We start from the raw sequence: 22619 nt of genomic DNA, 5'->3' as shown, positions 1-22619 counted from the left end.
TCGAAGATTCAGACACTACATCCCATTCTACAAAAACGGTCTGCGTGATGATGCAATTACCCCTACAACATCGACACACACAGGAGAATCATTGACGCAAGGGATCAGCCACACTAAATTTGCATTGATTTCAATAGTCCCACCATTTCCTTTGTGGCTGCTTCAATTTTCCACATAATTTGCCTGCTGTGCTGTCTGCTTATCGAATAGGAAATAATAACAATAATAATAAAAAAGATTTCATATTCTAATGAAAAATATATAATCTCCAAAAATGCACAAATAGAATTCGAAGTAAAATTCAACTTTTAAAAAGTGTACACTATATATATTGCTTTCATTTTTAGAAATTAATTGTAAAAACTTAAGCTTATATGGGGCCTTAAAAGTTGAACCATTGCTTTAAAGCCATTTTAAGGCAACATTACAATTAAACATACAATTATTAAATATCCTTTCCAATAGATTTCTAGATAATATTATATATATATATATATATATATATATATATATATATATATATATATATATATATATATATAAATAAATAAAATAAAATAGTGTACTGTGCAGCATACTGAAAACATAACTGTCTGATTGCAAATACATATTTAAAAAACAACAACCATGGAAACAAAAAAAAAATGGACAGAGGGAAAACAAAGTAAGAAAACGGTTTTATTTTATATAAGAAAACCAATTATTTTTAACTACTACTTAGATATACAAAACTGTTGAAGAATCTGGTTAACATATCAGACACAATCTCTGCAAACTTGAGTACAAAATAATATGTTGAGTTGAGAAACATTTCTTTTATGGTATTGCACATGTTCCAGATACTATGAAAATGTTTAGTGGCAGCACAAATCAAATGTCTAGCAATATCAGTACTGATCAGTGAAACCCTGGAACCCACAACAATCGACTCTGCAATCTCCTCCATGAAATGATTTGGCCATTATTGCGTGAGAAATCAATTTTTCACCAGTATCTTCACACACAGTAACTCACGTTAACACAAGGCAGATCCACGATTCAGCTGAGACGGCATTGATTTCCAGCGTTAATCCTCCATTCTACTCTTATAAGGCTCTTTAGTGGCTGTGTGAACACATAGATCTCACCTAAGCAGCATCACCTGTCGTTCTCTGGGAAAGAAGATTCTTAAAGCTGTTGCTGGAGGGCCATCAAAAGCACAACATAAAAAAAAAAAAAATCACGTCATGTTTAAAGCAAATTTTTTTGCCTGTGCAGTCCAATACATGTAGTTAAGGTATCCTGCCTGTGCCACTAAAGAACCAATAAAAGTACTAAAAAATATGATAATATTTCATTCTAAAAATATATACGTCTGTATAGTTTAATTTGTAAACAAATTTAAGCCTTTTGTTTCTTAATGCATTTTTTCTTGTGAAAAAGTCAATCCATGAAGTAAAAATAAACCTAGTTATTTTAATATTGACAAAATAAATAGACATAAGTTAAAACGGCATGTGCAGGACGGCCCAAAGCACTCAGTAGTGTTAAAAAAAGTCTCTTATGTCTGCCATATTCTCTTTATCCCTTTTTTGCAGTGTCCTGGTTAGATGTTATCTGCTGTCACAATTCAGTAACTCAAACCAGCACTGGCGTTTATTACAGTACCAATAATACTTTAAAACATCTATCAGTTCTTTTCTAAAGTCAGACCTTCCAGCATAAACACATATGAAGTTTCATGACCTCAGGAAAAGCTCAAACTGTAAAATACATACCAACAAAACGTGAACGTCACACCCTTTTTTGAAATCCACACTCATATTGTTCTAGTTTTTAAAAAATCCTGCAGTTCCTAGAGGCTACCGGCACAGGACGGTTTAGTCAGGATCATCCCCTTTGTCTTGCAACGGCCTGAAGAGTAACACAAGGCCCATTATCAGCCTGACATAGGCCTTGTCTGTTAGTGGTTAGGAAAGGGCCTTTGGGTGGGATTACAACTGTTCTAAATCTGTTCCACAGGAGGTCCCTCCTCTTTAGGTGCTGGCTCCAAGTGAATGGGACTGACGTTATTGGGCTTCTTAACACTGGAGGGAAAAAAAGATACAGTGAAGGTCATGGACAAAATGTCACACACACACACACAAAAAATAATAATAATAAAATGAAATGGAATAAAATGTATATATGCGATTAAAAGACAAAAAAAATAACACCTTACAAACAACAGATAAGCTCAAAAACAAGAAGTCATATAGCAGGCCCCAAACTAAACCCAACTGAGAATCTGTGATTATGTTTGGGGCATACAACTGTAATCTGACTAACCTGAGCCACATAATATATACTCACGAGTATGGTGAGATTGGAACAGCCACTACTAGTACATGGTTCTTCTTTCTGAAGAGCCTCCAGAGTCCTTTATGATAACCTCGTACATCCAGGTCCCATACGTGCAGGCACTGAGAGCAGTAAACAAGATAAGGCAATAACCTAATACTACAGTTTTAATATCCTCACCTCAGATTGGATTTCTTTCTCTCTATATATTTCCTCTCTCAGTGTTTATAAGCCAGTTATCTACCCTTGCAGGCTCTTCAAACAACAGCCAGACATTTGCACTTTTAGTTCACATAAAAACAGGCGATAAAACTCACCACTTTGCTAAGATTCATTGCAACCCATTGTAACAAAACATGGAGGGTAACTACTGGCTAACCTGCTGTGAAATGCAGCCATTTATGTGAGATACCCAATTGAACTCTCATAAAGATTCAAACTGCGGATCTTTAAAAATACACTATACCTTTGCCAGTTCTGTCCAGGTGTTTGTATCTGTATCTTGCTCCATTTTAATGAACATTACAAAGGTCTTTCCCTCAGTGTCTGGGATAAAGGAGTCCTCACATGGGTTTTTACTGTGGTCCAGAACCTCAGCTTCACTGCGGACACACAAATGATTACTGCAGCTGTTGTAATGATAATTAAATTATTTTAAGGTGTTACATTAACTATATGCAACAGAGGAGTATGATCTTCAGATAAAATTACCGTAGTAGTTTTTGGATTTCAATCTCATATGCATCTTTCTTCAAGCTGGCAACATAGAGGAAAATAACAAAGATGTCTGAAAAATTATACAAATTAAGCTAATATAAAAGCTATTGTGGAACTATACATACCTATCTACATTTTTCATCTGAACATTCGGAATAGTGTTGAACTTGTGCTTTTTAAAGTAAACTTCCTATAGAGAAACATGCACAAAATTTGGTATAAAATATACATTCCACTTCACTGAATTCATAGCATCCCAGATTCAGTTTGCCATTGAAAAATACACTTAAAAAAATAATAATAAGACCATATTATAATACAGGTAAACCTCTGACATTAACAATGTAAATATAGACGTAATTAGACAAATATAACTGTCTCACTTACATGGAAGTATCCATTCATGTTTAACCCAACGATGCCAAAGTGATAAGAGCGGGAGACATCAGGAATGACACACTCTCTCCCCTTCCTCTGTTCCGGCATTCGCATCCACATGTCCCAATCCCATAGCTAAGGGATAGCAACAGTACAATGGATGAAAGAGTGAAGATAGGTTCAATATAGGTTACTGATACACTACCATTCAAACATTTGGGGTCAGTAAGGTTTGTTTGGAGGCATTTAACTGAACTAAAATGATAAATGTTAAAACAGATTTTCATTTCAAATTTTTTTTTTTTTGGAACAAAAAGTATAGATTCCCCAGTAAAACTGTTTTCAACATCAGAATGATTTCTGAAAGATCATGTGATAATTAAGTTTTCACCAAAGGAATTAATTACATTTTAAAATATATTAGAATAGTTCATATTATTTCACAATATTACTTTCTTTTTATTTGACTATTTTTACTATTTCATTCACCTTTATTTTTTAATCTCCAAGTTTCAAAAATAAGGCATTATATGCACTTATTTAAATATAATTTCTGATACTTACTATATACACTACAAACACTCTTGAAATTCAACAAACTGACTCTTCGAAGGTTAGAAATATTATTCAAATGAGAGAACAAAATACTAAAATCCATAGCGAGAACAGCACTTCCCAATGGTGAGAGGAGAATTAATCACTTTAAGAAGCTTTCGTGCAAGCAAATTGAGCGGAAAATTGTGCCAAATTAAGACACAGCTTTTGAGAGGTATCGCATGTAAACTGTAAATACATAAACTTCTCCTATTAAGACAAATTCTCGGCTAAATGGAGGCATTAGCTGCATCACCTTCTCAGGAGTTGGCCATTTGGGCTCCAGTTCATCTTTGTAAAGGCTTTTTTTAAGCACCCAGCCAAGGCCAGGCATACTTTCCACTCTGTACAACAGAGACGGGTCCTCCGCTGTGTGCTCATAGCCCTGCAAAACAGCACAGCAGCAGGGTCAAGTGCACTGCTCGAGGGCCTTTAAACACTTTCACAGTAATTTAAGATGAGGGTACAATAACCATTGTTTAGCAGAAGAAAAATATACCAGAAGAGCATTTGGCAGCATTTACCCTCAAGACAAAAACAAAAATAGCATATTTTCAAGTAATGAAAAGTGAAAAGAAACTTTGTTTCTCCATCACTCACTTGGTCATTCCAGGCTGAGATACAGTACAGACTGTCATCCTCCTGCAACAAATGGATGGTCTGACTGAGGAAGCTAAGAGACAAATGTTGGATGAGAAATAGATCACACATTTAAAAAAACTTTCAGAGACAATGAGTCAAATGTTGTTACTCAATCTTTTCTATTAACATGATTTGAGCTCAATAATTCTGCACTTGCACGTTTTTAATCTGGCCTGTGACAAATAATATGGGAGTCTGCTACCATCTAGTGGACATGTGTGTAATTCAGTAAAATTAATTGCAATAAAATTACTAACTTACACAGTTAATATTATACACACTATTTATTTCATATATATATATATATATATATATATATATATATATATATATATATATATATATATATATATACACACACACACATATATATATACACACACACACACACACACACACACACACATATATATATATATATATATATGAACTTATATATCAGTATATTCAATTATTTTACATCCATACCTGAAAAAATCTATGGAAATATCCAGGTCTTCCTCCAAGACAATGGCAAAATCTGCATCCTAAAACATTATATACATATTAGTAACTGTTTTACAATTTAACTGTATATATGCTATAAGGCAGGTGATTTCATCATTTACTCACTGGATGCAGATTGAAAGTTGCAGTCAAGCTGGCTTTGTAGTGCTGAGATAATATGAACATAAATGTATTAGTGCCCTCTTATGGTCATACACAAACAGGCTTTGACCACTGCAAACATCTACCACTCGCCATTCCTTTTCATGTTAATTGTTAATTTTTAGACAAAAGTCATAAACATATCACCTGTGACACTCTAGCGTTCTTAATACTGATAGGCGTATGCTGAACTCCTTTAAGACCGAAGAGATCCACCACATCCATGGGTTCCTAACCAGAAAACGTTTTGTTAATTTGTAAATGTGTATAAATCCTCTCTCTCACCAAAAAAAAAAAAAAAGCATTTAAGAGGAGAGGAACGAATATGAAAGAGAGACGATACCTCATAGTAGCCATCGATAAAAACAGTGATCATCTGTGGATTGACACCATGGGAGGAAAGAAGAGAGCGCAGCATTCTGGAGAAACAAACATGGCTTCAGTCAGGTATTCAAGGTATGCTTTTTTTAAGACACAGGATTTCTAGGTTTCTCCACTGAAGCCAAATCAAAACAACACAGACAACAAAAATAGTATGTGAAATGTGTGTCTTCTTCACGGTCACTTCTGGTCCATTTAATGTATCCTTGATGAATAAAACCGTATTTTCCAGAAAATAATTCACACTTTTTTTAATAGTTTGGCTGGTCCTGCGACTTATAGTCAGGTGCGACTTATTTATCAAATTTAATTTGACATGAACCAAGAGAAATGAACTAAGAGAAATTAACCAAGTGAAAAAATTACCGTCTACAGCCGTGAGAGGGCGCTCTATGCTGCTCAGTGCTTCTGTAGACCACACTGAGAACATAGAGCGCCCTCTGGCGGCTGGAGACGGTAATGTTTTCTCTTGGTTCTAAATAAATGTGACTTATATATGTTTTTTTCCTCATCATGACGTATTTTTGGACTGATGCAACTTATACTCAGATGCGACTTATAGTCCGAAAAATACGGTACTTATTTCTTATAAACAATTCTTGATTGGCTACAAAATGTACGAAACAAAAATATAAAAACATACGAGCCACAGATTTAACTAATCCATTGAACTGCAGATATATGATGTGGTTTGGTAGTGTGGTAATACGTTTACTAACCTATAGAGATAGTTCGGTCTATTTCCAGCTATAACTGCTACTGGGACGTTGTAGACATTGTTGTTAGGCAGCTAAACAGGACAAGAAAAGGTTTACTCAACACAGATATTGAACACAAACCCTCTTGTTCTACTGTCTAGAATCAAGTTTTCTCAGGATGAGGGGTATAACAAGCACTAAGAACTCAAAGTCTTATACTTCTCCATACAAACAATAGTTAAAAAAAAGAAAGAAAATGCAGAGAAACACATGTAGAGTTTATCCCAGCTCCTGATACCATAAACATATCAGGGAACCAAAAAATAAATTTTATTATTGATGTTATAATAATTCAGCCAAGCTTTTTTTCCGTCATATTTGGGCATAATGCAATTCATATGTCTTCGAAAACGCGCAGGTGGTTTATGGAAAATAAAACTTAACTTAAAAATACTTCATTACAACTATTACACTTAATAACGTACATGAAAATATAACACAAATCTGCCATACATTTATAATGAGAACTTTATAGGAATCTATAGTAAAATCTGTCCATGCCCATCTTTCAGCGCGCTGTCATGAAAACGCATCAGCGGGAGCTCGCGCGCTCTCTCTCTCTCTCTCTCTCTCTCTCTCTCTCTGTCTAACGCATAACTTAGCATTCTATTGTGCTGATACAAGATGTAATGTTATGTCTGTATCTCAGTTATCTGATTTATCATAGGATGTGTCACAGAATTAGCGTCCGTTTATTGGTATACTCTTCACCTCATGCAGATACTTGCTCCTTTAATAACATTGCTTCATCATAATCATAATCTAACCTGTCCTAATCATGTGTTCATGTTTTCATAGATTTTCATGTCAGATTTGTATTTTTCATTTTCATAACAATCTTCAGATTTTTTTTCATTATATAAATTATGGCCATGCCCCACCCCCGATTAATCGTTTTTGAAACCTATCGATGATCGAAATGAGAAATTTCGATCAAAATGCCCATCCCTACTGAATACAAGTTTTTTTTAATGGTAGTATATAAAAAGTCTTACTAGGTCAGGATTAAACTCTATGGGTGCTGGATCCTTGCAACTACAAATGCTTCCATATCCCTCCACTTTACTGCAGAAGAGTTTTCTCCGGCGGTTCAGCTCAGTGTCAGCCCAATGGCACTCTGCCTCTGAAATGAGTCTCAACGTCAACAGACAGCTTCAACATGATCCATAACTAGAACAAATCAACTCTACACTCATAATAACAGAGGCAGACATACCTTCAGAAGCTGTCAGCTGGACCTCAGTCTTCAGCAGCACAGGATCGCCCCATGTAGACAGAGCAGGAGACTTGGAGTGCTTCTCCCCATACACTTGACCTGAGAAAATAAATTGTACATTAATATCACCTCCCAGTGGAAATAGAGGGGTTTTCCATTTTAATTTATTAAGAAATGTAATTTATTACAGTACATTAGAATGTTTTGTGAAGGATCATGTGACACTGAAGACTGGAATGATAGCTAATGGACATTCAGTGTCACTATCACCAGAATACATTAAGAAAATACCTTTTAAAATATGAAACAGTGATCTTAAATTGTTAGAACATTCCACAATGTTATTTTTTGTTCCAAACTTTTGAACAATGGTATAATACATGATTAAAAAGCTAAAAGGCATTAGCCTTACCTCCCTTCTTTACAACCAGAGTCCACATATCCCTCCAGCCTAAGGTGACAGCTACCTGACTCCCCAAACCTTTCAGAAGATTCTTCGCTGCATCCTTCAAATGGAAAGTCCCCTCATCCTGAAGAGGCCATTAAGAAATGAACTTACAGACACAGAAAACACAAATCTGAAACCATGAAAGTGGATGGGAGAGGCATTATTTTTTAACCTTAATAGTGAAGATGAGGATTCTGCCACGTGTGACCATGTTGAGGAAGAGGATCATGGCTTCATCCTCATGGGGAGAATAAGTATCGAACACTCTTTTGGCCATGACGTGACCCTGAAGGAAGACGATGCAGCAAAATGCTATCATACAAATGTATAAATAATCTTGACGACTTCAGAAGATATGCAAGTAATGATGATAAAAGAAAATACAGTTTGTCATGAGAAGTGAATGGGTGCTCTTACAGTTGCCTGATTTAGAACTATAACATGTACACCTCGGCCCTGCTCCCTCATCTCATCTTCCAGAACCTGCAAATATACATCAATTATACATGTTGTTGACGGTGTTATCTGGTAATATCTGGTCTTGTCATATAAAACAGGCTAAGAATCACTTACAGTGGTGCCATCCACTGCTACATAAACCTTGGATCGACTAGAGTACACCTCAATATCCAGAACCTTCCTCCCACTCGCTGGTCTGCGCGGGGTTTCCATGTTAGGCAGGGCATCATCTGAGACAATGTTTAAAGATGGCAAAAATAAACTGGTAATTCAAAACTGACACAAAAAAGCACAATGATTTTACTGTCCTTACAATTCCATTCATTATAATATTTTAAATCTCTAACATGTCAAGGCATCATAAAACAATGTCCACAAAGGCAAATAATCGACATTACCATACTCTTGAGCTGCATCATCCTCACTGGCAACTCTCCTTGTGTCTAGAATGAGTTTGATATTCACAATCACTGTGATCAGTAGAAACAGGACAGCACTGGCCTGCAAACACACACACACACACACACACACGATCTTAATGGGAACATTTTAGAGAATGCTATTGCATTTAAATATATACTGTTATAGATACTACAACATGACCCAACATTTCTAGCAGCATTACAAGTTGTGTGCAAGTTGAACTAAAAAATGTATAAATTTCAAGCTGCATGAACATTACAAAAATCCATTCTGATGATTTGAGATCTTCCACTGATTATCTGTTGCTTCACCAGAAACAAGGACATCTGACCTTTTTTGCAAGAATCACATTGTCAGTGTCACAAATTAGCTTTTTTAATTAGTTACCTAAGCTAGAAATATTGATTTCATTTTAATTTGCCAAATCAATTTTACTAATTTCTGCTCAGCTAACAGTAACATCACTACAACATAAACTGACAACCAAACTTTTGTTGTGCCAATGTAACTAGTGACTACCTGAAAAGTGAAATGCTTGTATTAATTTTCACATCTAACATTATGATGTTGTCAGCAATTCCGATGTTGTGGCAAAGCCATGGATCAACAGTTGTGTTGTTATCAGTTAGTGATGTATTTTATTTTATTTTATTTTTATTTACTTTTAAATGGATCATTCTATGATAAGCATAGAGTAGCATTATAGTAGTAATAAGCGAATACACACCCTATTTTGCAAAAACAAAACAAAAACAATGATAAATGCAAAATCAATTATGTTTATTTTGAAAAAATACAGTTATAAATAAATTAATAAATAATGTCTGTATGCATGTCCACTAATAGATACATCAAATAAGTAAACTTTAGTTTGTATAGTCACAAGGAAAGAAAACTAAACCCCCCATTATAAGTGTTGAAAGATAATCTGATTAAGCGCCATGTGCTGACCTGGCAGATTCGTCGCACTGCTCGTTTGTTGGTGAGTCTGTATTTCCAGGTGAGGTAGAGACTGCGCTGCTGGCGGGGGATGAAGGGTTTGGCTCTCGGGTTGGGTGTCCAGGTGTCCATACCTGCAGTCCTGCCCGCTGCTCCTGATCACAACACCTGCCTGCGATCACGTCTTCTTCATCTACACATCACAACAACAACAACAAAAGACGTACATACTTCATTTCAAACCTTCGTGGAACGTTAAATACAATGCAGGTGGCATTACCCTAACCCTAACTTTTAACATGGATTACTGCAAATGCTTTATGTACAATTACTAAAACAACGCATTTTAACTGCAACGATAACATTTCATGCATATGCACAAGCTAATTATATTAATAACTCATTATTAATAGTGACTACTGCGAACAGATGGTGAGGTAACGTTAGCTATCTGAGCACAACAGCTGAAATTCCTTTTAAAGGCAATTTCTTTTGACACAAACATTTCTGTCGACTGTAAGGATGCACAGAATAAATGCTAGTGACTGTTTACCTCAGCAGCATTTTATGTTGCACGGAAACGACGTCCCACCTCGCCAGAAAATATAACTGTAATGTAGTTTAGGTCAGGTCTAGTAACGTTTCTGGCCATATGCAGGTAATGAGTATTGTGAAGCCAGATTAGAGGATAACGCCACAACGTTCGTTTTTCAAAATAAAAGCCCCTTATTTTTTTTTTGTTGGGAAATAGTGAATGAAATAGCATTCCTGCCAAAACTTAGCTACTTAAAAATAACTACTTTAAAATAATAATAATAATAATAATAATAATAATAATAATAATAATAATAATAAAATAAGTATAGTGTTAAAAATTACAATTAATATCCACATATCCACCACAAAACTACAAGAAGGCCTACATGCCTACTAAACTTTTAGATGTAAACATGAAACACGAGACACTTTTGAGAACTATGTAACTTTAAGATTATTGAATTATTTAATAGCTTAAATGACAAAACTCTAAACAAACTTGCTAAGCAAAAGAAAAAAATGAACTAATAGTGTTTCAAGACACACAGGCTAGAGGTTGATTTGCTCATATAGATTTGTGGTGTTGAAATTAAATGATTAATTATTTGATTATATCTAACAAAAGGATATGCTGTAGAAACAATATGCTGTAAGAGTTTGTCACAAAAGGTCAGCAGGACATTGTTTTCTTCTTTTAACTCTTTAGGTAGGCTATTAAACAGATTAGGATTAAACAGATAAGGATGCATTTCTGTTTCCACTACAGACTTATTTTATTGGTTACTTGTGCATAGATGAAACCCCAATTATCAGCTTACAAACTGTGTGTGAACAAATTTATCATCATAATAATATTTCCTTACATTTATATAGTGCTTTTCTAGGCACTCAAAGCATTTTATATTGTCAGGGGGTATCTCCTCATCCACCACCAGTGTGCAGCATCCACCTGGATGATGCGACGGCAGCCATAGTGAGCCAGAACGCCCACCACACACCAGCTTAGTGGTGGAGAGGAGACCATGATGGTCAAGGCCAATGGGCAAATTTAACAAGGATGCCAAGGTCACACCTCTACACTTTTCGAAAGACATCCTGGGAATTTTACTATAAAAAGTCAGTATCTCGGTTTAACGTCTCATCCGAAGGACGGTGCTTGTTGACAGTATAGTGTCCCCATCACTACACTGGGGTTCTAGGACCCACAAAGACCACAGGGTATGAACCCCCTGCTGGCTTCACTAGCACCTCTTCCAGCAGCAACCTAGTTTTCCCATGAGGTCTCCCATCCAGGTACTGACCAGGCTCAGCCATGCTTAGTTTCTGTGGGCAACCAGTCTTTGGCTCCAGGGTGATATGGCTGCCGGCAAGATCAGATCATCGCTAGCTAGCATAAAAGGCAGAGTAAAGAAAGGCCTATAATTGTTATTCTAGATATTCTGATTATTATATCTGTATAGCACGTGTATTCTCTAGAAAAAGACTCTGCACTAAAGGAAAACATGGGACTTCTGTCAGCTTCTGGTTACTTAGGTGAGTTTTTAATATAAAACTTATTAACATAAATCATATGACTGTTTAAGAATCAGCTTTAAAACACAATCTATTTGATCAATGTTTATCCTAAGTTTAGCCTGGTTTAATGGATAAAATCCACAATGTACTCGGAGAAAAAAAGATTTAAGATTTTAACATTGTTGCATTATTTAATTTTCAGTGCTGTATTTCGCCCTTTTCACATATGGAGCATGTCAAGATATGGATCGGAATGAATCAGTCAAAGATTTTCACTCAGACGCTGCTCTAGTGGTCCAGCCTGACAGCAGACAACACTTCAGGGAGGAATATTTCACCCTTCACTGCTCAGTTAAAGGTATTAATTCGACAGGCTGGATACTGAGGAGGCTTCAAGGAGCTAAAGCGAGAGCTGGATGTTTACAGTTAAATGGCCCAGAATCTACAGACAGGTCTAAAGAATGTAATTTAATTGACATTGACTATAAGAACAGTGGATTGTACTGGTGTGAGAGTCCTGTTGAAAACAAGACAAGCAACAGCATCAATATCAATGTGAGCTGTAAAAACATCTTTGTCAATAATGTAGATCCAAATCACACTGATTTAAAGACAATAGTTTTCATTATTAACATGTGACTAACTAAATCCATAGAAAACTCAAAAGATGAAAACAAATGTACAGGTATGAGATACAGATATTGAATTTGGCATTCTATGCTATAACTGTCCTTATGAACTTTTTCATCCAGGATCATTGGTCTGGGTGTCAGGACTTTGTATCATCTTGATTCTTCTGGTGCTTTTTCTCTCACTCATGTCATTTTGAACTTTGAGGGTTAGTAAATAATGAACATTTTAGATTTTTTAATAAGCAGTGCTTTCTATTATTCAGTCTGTTAATTTCATTGACTACTTCTGAGTTACATTGCTCTCTGTATCAAATATCTGTGATGTTTACTCATGCTTTTCAGGGATAAATTGCATGTGTGTCCAGATAGGGCATTCAAGAGGGAAAGAGTCCAACAGGCAACCCCTGAAGTCCAGTGGGATCCTCCCTGGATTGAGATTGACAGTTTGCTGGACATGCACAAAACTCCTGGCAGCTGAACTGTCTACATCTCAAATGTGGATGTTATCAGATACACATAGTATTTCTGAAGACAGAAAACTTGTGTGAACTGCTAAGGATGCAAGGCAAGGCAAGGCAAGCTAAATACTGATTATCCTTGGTACAGTATAATATTGTTTAACATTAGAATAATACTCTTTGAAAGCAATACACTCAATCATGGGAAATTAATGCATTTTAAAACGTTCCAATTTCTGGGGCATTTTAGTGTACTTTATGTATTAAAATTATATATAAATGAATGCATTTAAAAAAATATACTTCAGCCTGATTTAAATTTAAAGTTAGATTAATGTATGTTTTCTTAGTTTTATAAACTGCATGTACTTACATACACAAATTATACAGTTTACTTTTAAATGATATTTTGATAAAAAACAGATTCATAAAACACCAATTCATACTGCTTCAAAAAGTGTCCATACAAACAGCATTGTGCACCTTTGTAGCACAAGGGAAATCGAAAAGTTTTCTAGAATTGAAAAGGAAAGAGTTTGCAGGGCAAAATTTGGTACGTTTCTTCATTAATCCCAAAATTAAAAGCAAACAATTATCCACACCACAACTGTTGGATAATGTTTGGTCGGGTCAATGTTGACCATCTTCATGTATTCTGGAGCTGTGCAAAAATATGACCTTTCTGGGACATGGTTTTGTTGGAGTTTAAAAAGATCTTAGGATATGAAATACCAAGAGATTTCACAACTTTGTATCTTGGAAACTTTGCACACATTGTGCTGAAAGGAGATGAGTATCTTGTAAATATATTAAGTATTGCATGTAATTACCTGGCATTGATATAAGCAAGACAACCCCTCATTTGGTGAATGGTTAGAAATCGTCAAAGACATATACAATATGGAGGAATAGACTTTCATTTTGAGGCTTAAAAAAAGGAATTATTTCAAAAATACTGGAAGAAATGGACTGAATACTGTAATGTTAACAATCATTGACTTTATACTTATATGTGAATATAAAGATATAGGTGTATACATTTACTCTGTCAAAAACAGAATGTATACCCCCTTATTTTACTGTTGACTTATTTTATTTTATTTGTATGATGTAGTTTTCTTGCAAAATGTTCAATAAAAAAAAAGTCCAACCAACTCATGCACTATATTCCAAGAGGAACCAGTGATGCTTGCTATCAATGTCATGAAATCTGACACAGAGAATTGGGATGCACCATGTTTGAATTTAATAATTCCAATACTGATATGTAGTAAGATTAGTATCCAAACTGAGATTCACCCAGCATGGGCAGCTATTTAGAATAATTCATTCCCTTTCCCCCCACCTCTAACCTTCTGCCTTCTCACTCAGACATGCCTTCTGCTTTTCTGGAGATCTGGCTTAACAGCAGAAGACACATCAGGGGTGAGCAGCTTTTCCTCCGCCGCTCAGTAAATGATGGTAACTCAACAGGCTATATCAGTGAACAATATTTATAAATTAGCATCAATCTAAATTGATAAATGCTGTGAAACATATTCATTATGATACCTAATGCTTTAAAAGTATCAGTTTTCACCCAAAAATAGATAATTCTGTTATAATTTGCTCCTCCTCGTGTCATTCCATAACTATCATTTCTAGTGTGGAACACTAAAGAAGATATTTAAAAGAATATCGGTTCCCATTACATATGGAGAAAAATACTATTAAAGTCACTCGGACTCTAAACTGTTTGATTACCAACAGTTTGGAAGGACATGAGGTGGGTAAAAGATGCAAAAAAAACAAAACAAAATAATAATAATGATTTTGGGGTGAATATGACACTTGAGTGTGTTTCTGTAGGACATGGCATCAATGAAGTGGGATCTCTGGTATTTTTTTACACACACTGTTCTCCAGAGCAGCTCCTGGCCAAGGGCAAATGAAAATGTTGTCTCATGTAATACTGAGTCCCTGGAGCTGTCACCTTAAGGACTGCATGTCCTGGTTTTGTCTGGCCTGTCACAAACAAGCTTTCTAGTGGACATGCTCCAGGCACTGACGGACCTGACTTAGAAGTGCATTTCTATACTATATTTGGCCATTTTACAATGTACTTCGGGAAAGAAAGCAAAGGTGAGAAACGCAGAAAGAACCTGGATTTGGATCCAAAAGAAAGAAAGAAAGAAAGATTAAAAAGAAAAGCAAACAACAAATAAGTTACTAAATAAATGGGTAGCACTTTATTTTAAATTGTCCTTGTTACACGTTACATGTACTTACTGTTATAATAACAATAAATTATGCAAGTAACCCTAAATCAAACTCTAATCCTGACCCTAAGCAAAGTTAAATAATATTACGCAGTACCTAAATGCATAATTAAACTGTAACAAGGACACACCTTAAAATAAAGTGTAACCTAATGTATTTAACAGAAAAATCAATACAAAACAAAAAACTGTAAACAGGTGTCAAATAACTCTAGAGGGCAGTATTTCTTTACATTGTCCTAAATGCATAAAAAATACAATAAAATAAAACACCACCCATTAAAGCTAAATTAAATTACTTTAGAAATATTTTTAAAGATAAAATGTTTTATAGTGTACAAGTAAATTTTTTTGCCTGTTATTTTGAAGATTATGTAGATGTTATGTTATTGTCTACCTCTCATTCCATCCTGATGATCCAGCTTGTCTAACAGACATTTCTTGCTGGATGATGGACCATCACCTTCAACTGAAACATCAGCCTTAACTCCTTTTAAAACAGCTAGAAGCCTTGGAGTTAAGATTGATGATCAGCTAACTTTCTCAGACCACATTGCTAAAACTGTCCGGTCCTGCAGATTTGCTTTATTCAACATCAAGAAGATCAAGCCCTTTCTTTCGGAAAATTGCTGCACAACTCCTTGTTCAAGCTCTTGTTCTGATCAGGCTGGACTATTGCAATGCTCTCTTGGCAGGTCTTCCAGCCAGTTCTATCAAACCTTTACAATTAATCCAGTATGCGGCAGCAAGATTAATTTTTAATGAGCCAAAAAGAATACACGTCACATCTCTGTTTATCAATTTGCACTGGCTACCAATAGCAGCTTGCACAAAATTCAAGGAATTGATGTTTGCCTACAAAACTACCACTGGCTCTGCACCCATTTCTGCACCTCTCTCTCTTGTGCTTGTGTTTTAGCATGCTGTTGGCTGACAGACGATCAGCAGCCAGTGAGGCAGGGGGTCTGACCGCTACAGTGCCCTGCCTGGCTTCTCCTGCTAGTGACTGGCAGTTTGAGAGGGGCACCTTGGAGACGCAGGTCGAAGGCCAAAATACTGCCACACTATAAGAAGAATAAGTGTTTACAAAGCATTTAAACTTTGCTCTCTCATAGACCAGCCAGACATAAAACATTTAAAAATACAAAATTACTAAAATATTAGTTACAATTAAAATGAAACAGAAAATATAAAAATAAAATTATTTTTTCAGCTCAAAATTGAAACTATAGGAACTATAATATTTTGATAATAAAAACTGTAGTATTATCATAATGATTCTAAAATATTCTGGTTCAAAATCCCTTATGTTCTACACATGAGGCTATACCCCAGCACTGCATTTTCAAATGTCTTTGGACAAGGAGTCATTTATGCATGTACAAATGCAATTACATAAACACAGCAACCTCAAAAGGGATCTCAACTGGACTGAAATGCGGAGTCACTTTCACATAATTCCTCCCCTTGGGCCACTTAATAGTTTCTGCTTTTCAACCATGATTGCCAGTGAGTCAGGACTGCCTGATCTGATATTTTGTCTATTTTTCCTGTTAAAAGAAAATCTGGGCGATTTAATTAAACCAGATTAACCCACTTCATACCTGAATAAACAAGCTAAGTACAGCCTTGGGATTGGATTTTTTTATTTTATTTATTATTATTTTTTTATATGTGAAATCCCAAATTGACAGCAATATGTGCAATTGCATTGACCTGAATAACCGTCAATCACTTAATTAACCCTCACATTAAGTTCCTCAATGAGGTTAAATTTGATATTAAATGCACCAGTCCAGCTAGGATCTGGAGTTACTGTACTTGTGTTGCTCATTCAAGGGGTCCCCTTGTTGTCATCATTGCAGAAAAGGGAGTTTACAGAGGTTGCCAATTGGCTGGAAGTTCAGTAGTTGAAGTGACGCCTTAAGAAGCCAATGGTTGGGCTTTGGCTGAAGATGCAAAGTTTTGGACTGGTTGAAGTTTTGAGGCGGTCACACAGTCGAGGAGAACTTGGAGACACGGCGTTGTGGCATAACTTACTTCAGAACACAAAACTCTCAACGGAAAAGAAAAGAGTAAAGTTTGACGAGACTAGGTGGCGTGTCTCCTCATGGTTTTAGAGGATGGCATGCGAGCCAGAGCACGCTGAAATGGCGCTCTAAGAATTCACGGGCAAAAAGCATGGCTAAGAGCATGAAGCAAATAGCAATGCCTAAAAGTCAAATGTGTGAGACAAACAAAAATGTGTCAAACATAACTCTATACATGATATAGAGTTATGCATAGAAGTTAAAGCTGCTCATAAGTCCTTTTAGCATTATTTTGGTGCATATAGGCCTATACATGCCATTCTGTGAACGTGAGGGGGCTTTCTGTGAGAAACAGAGGTCAAAAGGGGCTAGAAGAATCTCTAGTCTTTAGCTCGTGATTACTACCATGGATTTACATGTGATGGTCATGCTGTGCATCTCTTTGACTATCAATCTTGGTTACTTGATTATCAATAAGTTTTCTTTTGTGTTGTTTCAAGCTGTTCAAGCTGTGTTGGTTATCCTGGGCCTCTTTGTGGAATCTGGCTCTTTGGGTTGTTCAGCACCAATCTGATGGAATCTTAAAGAGTGAACAGTAAACCCTGCATACTTTGATTTGATTGGTCATCTCAGTAATTTTGACATTGACAAGCACTGCTTGCCTAGTACGTGCAGCCTTAAAATGTATGTCAGTATGCAGTTTTCACTGTTGCTTGCATGCCAGCATATATCCCTCTGCGTGCCACTGTTGGCACGCGTGCCATAGGTTGCCGACCTCTGAGAGTATAACCCTAAGTCAATGACTTATTGTCATAAAAAGGTATGGTTGGTATCAGACGAAAGTACAGCTATATGACTGCTCCATTTTACAGCATTCTGTTCACATTCACGATAGGTGAGAGAACGGATGATGAGACCTTACTGAAGTTGCTATGGTGATCTATGCACTGAGCAAACGAGTGAATGAGGGAGGTATTCTGAATGTGCTGATGTCAGTACAGTATAGACACTCTTATTTCATAATGCTTTGGTCTCTCCTCACCCAGCTACATTTCAAACAGTGTCACCAACAGTGAGCACTATGCCACGCTCCAGAACCGTACATATGGCCTCCTAGCAGGAGTCCTCTACTCCTGTGACAAGCTGTGCAAAACCCCAATACTTGGACAGACAAAATAGTCCAAACTGTTTTATTACAATTGTTGGTTTCTATATTCAAAGTGGAAATTCAGGTTTCTATTATTTTGTTGGACTCATTTGTGGACCGAGGACTGATTGTGATTTGGTTGTAAGCACAAGACAGTGAGCTGAAGGGGGCAGACACTGTAATGTTCAGGCCAGCAACATTATTGTAGGTGTGATATTGCTTTTGTACATTGTTCAGTTAACAGGTATTATTAAGTAACTTATATTTTAGACACAGTATTGCCTTTTCTAACTTTCTGTTATTTCTTAGACACTGAAAATGATTTCAAATAGCTCTTAAACAGAATTAATATTAGGCAGTCTCCAAAATGAACTGATTTTGAAATACCTTATTTTTTTTATAAGTCGCACCTGAGTATAAGTCGCATCAGTCCAAAAATGCGTCATGATGAGGAAAAAAACATATATATGTCGGACTGGACCATAAGTCACATTTTTTTAGAACCAAGAACCAAGACAAAACATTACCATCTACAGCCGCCAGAGGGCGCTCTATGCTGCTCAGTGGTAGACTACAGGAGCACTGAGCAGCATAGAGCGCCCTCTGGCGGCTGCAGACGGTAATGTTTTCTCTTGGTTCATTTCTCTTGGTTCATTTCTCTTGGTTCATATCAAATTAATTTTGATAAATAAGTCGCACCTGACTATAAGTCGTAGGACCAGCCAAACTATAAAAAAAAAAAAAAGTGACTTATAGTCTGGAAAATACAGTAGGGTCTAATCATCTGACTAAATAAATCATTGACTAATGCAGCAAAAAAAAAAAAAAAAAAAAAAAAAAAAAAAACACTGGTTTCAAACTATCAAAAAAGATAATAATATTTATTTGATTTCTCTCTCTCTCTCTGTCTCTCACTCTCTCTCTTTCTTTCTAACTTGCATATCAAGGTTACCCTATATCCATAATTTTTCATAAACTGATTGTATGCTGTCTACAGTAAACCATCATTCAATATTGGAGTATGGTGTACAGCTCAGCTTTGACGCAAAGCATCTTCATTTATTTATGTAATTGTTCCCTTTGTTTATTCCTGCATTCACAAATTAGTGCCAAATTCTCTTTACTTAGTTCCTGGTATGTAACATTGCTAGCCATTATTCTAGAAACTCGCCATGAGGTTCAGACAGGAAATGAGAGGTACTAATTGTAACATGAATATAAACGATTACTCTGTTTAAACATAGGGCCCCTGGGATAAAGGGCTGTAAGTGTTTTCCTTCACGTCTTTGTCTCACCATAAATGGAGCAATTTATTTCACTACTCATGTAGTGTGTAGACTGGTGAAATGTATGCAAACTTATGTTTACCCATAACCAGCCTGCACGCATCGGACTCTGCCTCATTACGCTGTGTGTGCGTGTGTTTATTAGATGAGATTCCACAGGCCACTCTCCCACATCTTTCATTCATCCTCCCCTTATTTCTGCCCATCAAGTGGAATCTTTCTAATCATCCCGTCTCCTCTTCTCCTTCCAGTAATCTTTTCAGTGGAGTTAATGTGCTGTGTATATGAGAGACCACTGCTCCCCTGATTATATGTGGTCAGTGACATTACAGAATTGTGTGGTTTGGAGAGAGGAACAAAGAGATGAGGAGAGAGGGAAGAGGCACAATTACAGAATGAAAAAAAAACTTTCTAGAAAAGAGAGAAAATTAATTGTTAGAATGAAAACGAGGGTTTAATTCTCTTGGGAGCTACTGGAACAATCCTTATTAAATGTAACTGAACATATTCTGATGCTGTGAGATTGTTGATTTCTTTCTGCAAGGTTACACTAAATCCAGTTTTGGTAATTACTGCACTTCCTCCATTAGTAACTTGTGAAACTTGTAAAAATAAGTATTTAATATCAGCAAAGGTCTCAGAGGACTGGTAACCCAAAATACAACAAAATCCATTAACATAAAAAGAAGTTAGAGCTTAAGTCATCTACACTACTTAACAAAGGGGTATTCCCACTGACAACAATTTGAATTGACAAAGCTACAGGAAGTCATTCATTTTAAACAAGGTGTCACTTTCTGGTGATTTCATGTGGGCAACACACCATATTTATACGGCCAGTTATACAGTCCACCAATGACCTAATGACCTCCGGATGTCAGTGTGAACAAGGTGACACATGAATAGCACAAACAGTGAGACTGATCTGAGCTTTCTGTAAAGCAATTAAGATAACATGTCCAATGTAAACCCACAAAGATTTTTTTCCTTGGTAACCATAAACCTCCTCTTACAACAGCTCAAATATTTATACAGTGTTTTATAAACACCGGAGTTGGACTGAGTGGTGACAGCTCAGTAATAGTGAACAGATTTCACACATACCATGACATGTTTGAAAAGGAACTTCTTATTCTTTCTGCTTTGTGATTTGCCTTACATTTTTAGAACACATTAATTATTTTACACAAAGCAAAACAAAACAAAGCAATGCAATGCAAAAAGTAAAGCAAAAAAAAAAAAAAAAATTCATAAAAAATAAAAATCTTAACATAACATAACATAACATAACATAACTGCCTGTCCAGTGTATGGTTGCAGAAAAAAAACTACAATTAATTTAGATAATAAATATAATAAAATATAATAGTTTCATGTTTGCTTATCTTTTATCTATTTTTACAGAAGACTTGTTTGTAGTAAACAAAAGGTACATTTGAGTAAATAGTTTTTTGCTCTTTTATTATTATATCTCTGTTAGAAAGCTTTAAATTTGCTAAGCAGAGCTGGAGACGGGTGAAGAATTGTGAGTGCAACGTTCTCATTGGTAATCTGTAAGGGTAAATGGTGCTTTCCCTGCTGCCCTGCATCTATTAAGCAGCTTCTAACTCTGCTGGGCTTTAGACAGGCAAAAGTGAATTATGAGGCATGACCAACACAATTCACAATGAGACAGAGCAATAACTTCACATCACTGTCACGCTGTGTGTCTGTCGAGCTTTCCTTTCCACCCTTTCATTTTCTTTACCTTTCGTGTTCCAAGTTGTCTTTCATCACTTTATTTAGTCCCATTCTCTTCGAGCTTTCCATTCCACCCTTTCATTTTCTATACCTTTCTTGTTCTAAGTTGTCTTTCATCCCTTTATTCAGTCCCATTCTCTTCACATTTCTGTTGTGTTACCTGCTATACACCATTTCTTTTGGTTTAATTCTGTGGTTAACTTGAGTGTGAGCTGCATTTTAAAAAATGCAAGCTGTTTCACAACAACATCTCAGAACACACCTGTCTCTGTCAAACTTTGAGACTTTTTGTTGCAGCAGTTCTTATACTATTGCTAATTTTTACATCTGTTCTGTATAAAATGACAATATTCATGTTAATGAAAGTGACGTGACATGTGGCCATACTCAGAATTAAATGCTGCATTTAACCCATCCAAAGTGCACACACACCACAGCCATTTTCTGCTGCGGCGCCCAGGGAGCAGTTGGGGGTTTGGTGCCTTGCTCAAGAGCACCTCATTCTTCGTATTGAAGGTGGGAGAGAGCACTGTACTGTACATTCACTCCCCCACCTACAATCCCTTCTGGTACTAGACTCAAACCCACAACCTTTGGGTTCTCTCTAACCATTAGGCCACAACTGATGACTGTTGCGCTGACACTGATGTGCTATTTCTTCTAGACTTAACTCATAACATTTTTTGTTGGCATAAATTATAGAATTAATGTATTAAGGTGGATTCAGCGATATTTAATAATTTTAATATTTTTGTCTTGAATAAAAAACAGTTAAATCATAGATGATAATTTCACTGTTCATATACATGCTAATTCAGTTTTTTTTAATTCTCTATAAAATTAGGTTAATTTAAACTAATTTTTAAACAGTATAATTTTAAAGTCTAATATGCATGTCTCTATATCCGCTCCTGACGCTGTAAAAGTGCCACTTGTCATGTCCTCGCTCTTGTAGCACATGACTTAACACATCTCATTGCTGCATTGTCTCTGGAGAAAAGATAAATGGGCCGTTTTCACTTGCCAGTGTTGCTCAGGGCAACACATTGTTAATGGCAACAATTTTCTGAGGCAAGAGGTCATGTACGTGTCCA

At 36.1% G+C, this 22619-nt stretch overlaps 1 protein-coding gene across 1 annotated transcript; it reads right to left on the bottom strand.

Moving 5' to 3' along the window:
• Window positions 1-660: 660 nt before the first annotated feature.
• On the bottom strand, window positions 661-10615 carry LOC113100530 (protein O-linked-mannose beta-1,2-N-acetylglucosaminyltransferase 1-like). Its single transcript, XM_026265216.1, has 22 exons — window positions 10476-10615; window positions 9935-10115; window positions 8959-9061; window positions 8675-8790; window positions 8519-8584; window positions 8274-8387; window positions 8066-8183; window positions 7654-7752; window positions 7433-7560; window positions 6399-6469; window positions 5642-5717; window positions 5446-5529; window positions 5263-5304; window positions 5119-5177; window positions 4609-4681; window positions 4265-4393; window positions 3424-3549; window positions 3162-3226; window positions 3031-3075; window positions 2786-2921; window positions 2332-2441; window positions 661-2066 (listed from the first exon to the last, which is right to left on the bottom strand). Exons 2-22 carry the CDS (start codon window positions 10052-10054, stop codon window positions 1985-1987), a joined length of 1962 nt encoding a protein of 653 aa, XP_026121001.1. The 5' UTR covers window positions 10055-10115; window positions 10476-10615; the 3' UTR covers window positions 661-1984.
• Window positions 10616-22619: the final 12004 nt, after the last annotated feature.

The sequence above is a fragment of the Carassius auratus genome, chromosome 6 (assembly GCF_003368295.1).
Source record: "Carassius auratus strain Wakin chromosome 6, ASM336829v1, whole genome shotgun sequence".
In the NCBI taxonomy this organism is placed as follows: domain Eukaryota; kingdom Metazoa; phylum Chordata; class Actinopteri; order Cypriniformes; family Cyprinidae; genus Carassius; species Carassius auratus.
The sequence above is the reverse complement of the archived record's forward strand: the minus strand, read 5'-3'. Positions and strand labels throughout refer to the sequence as shown.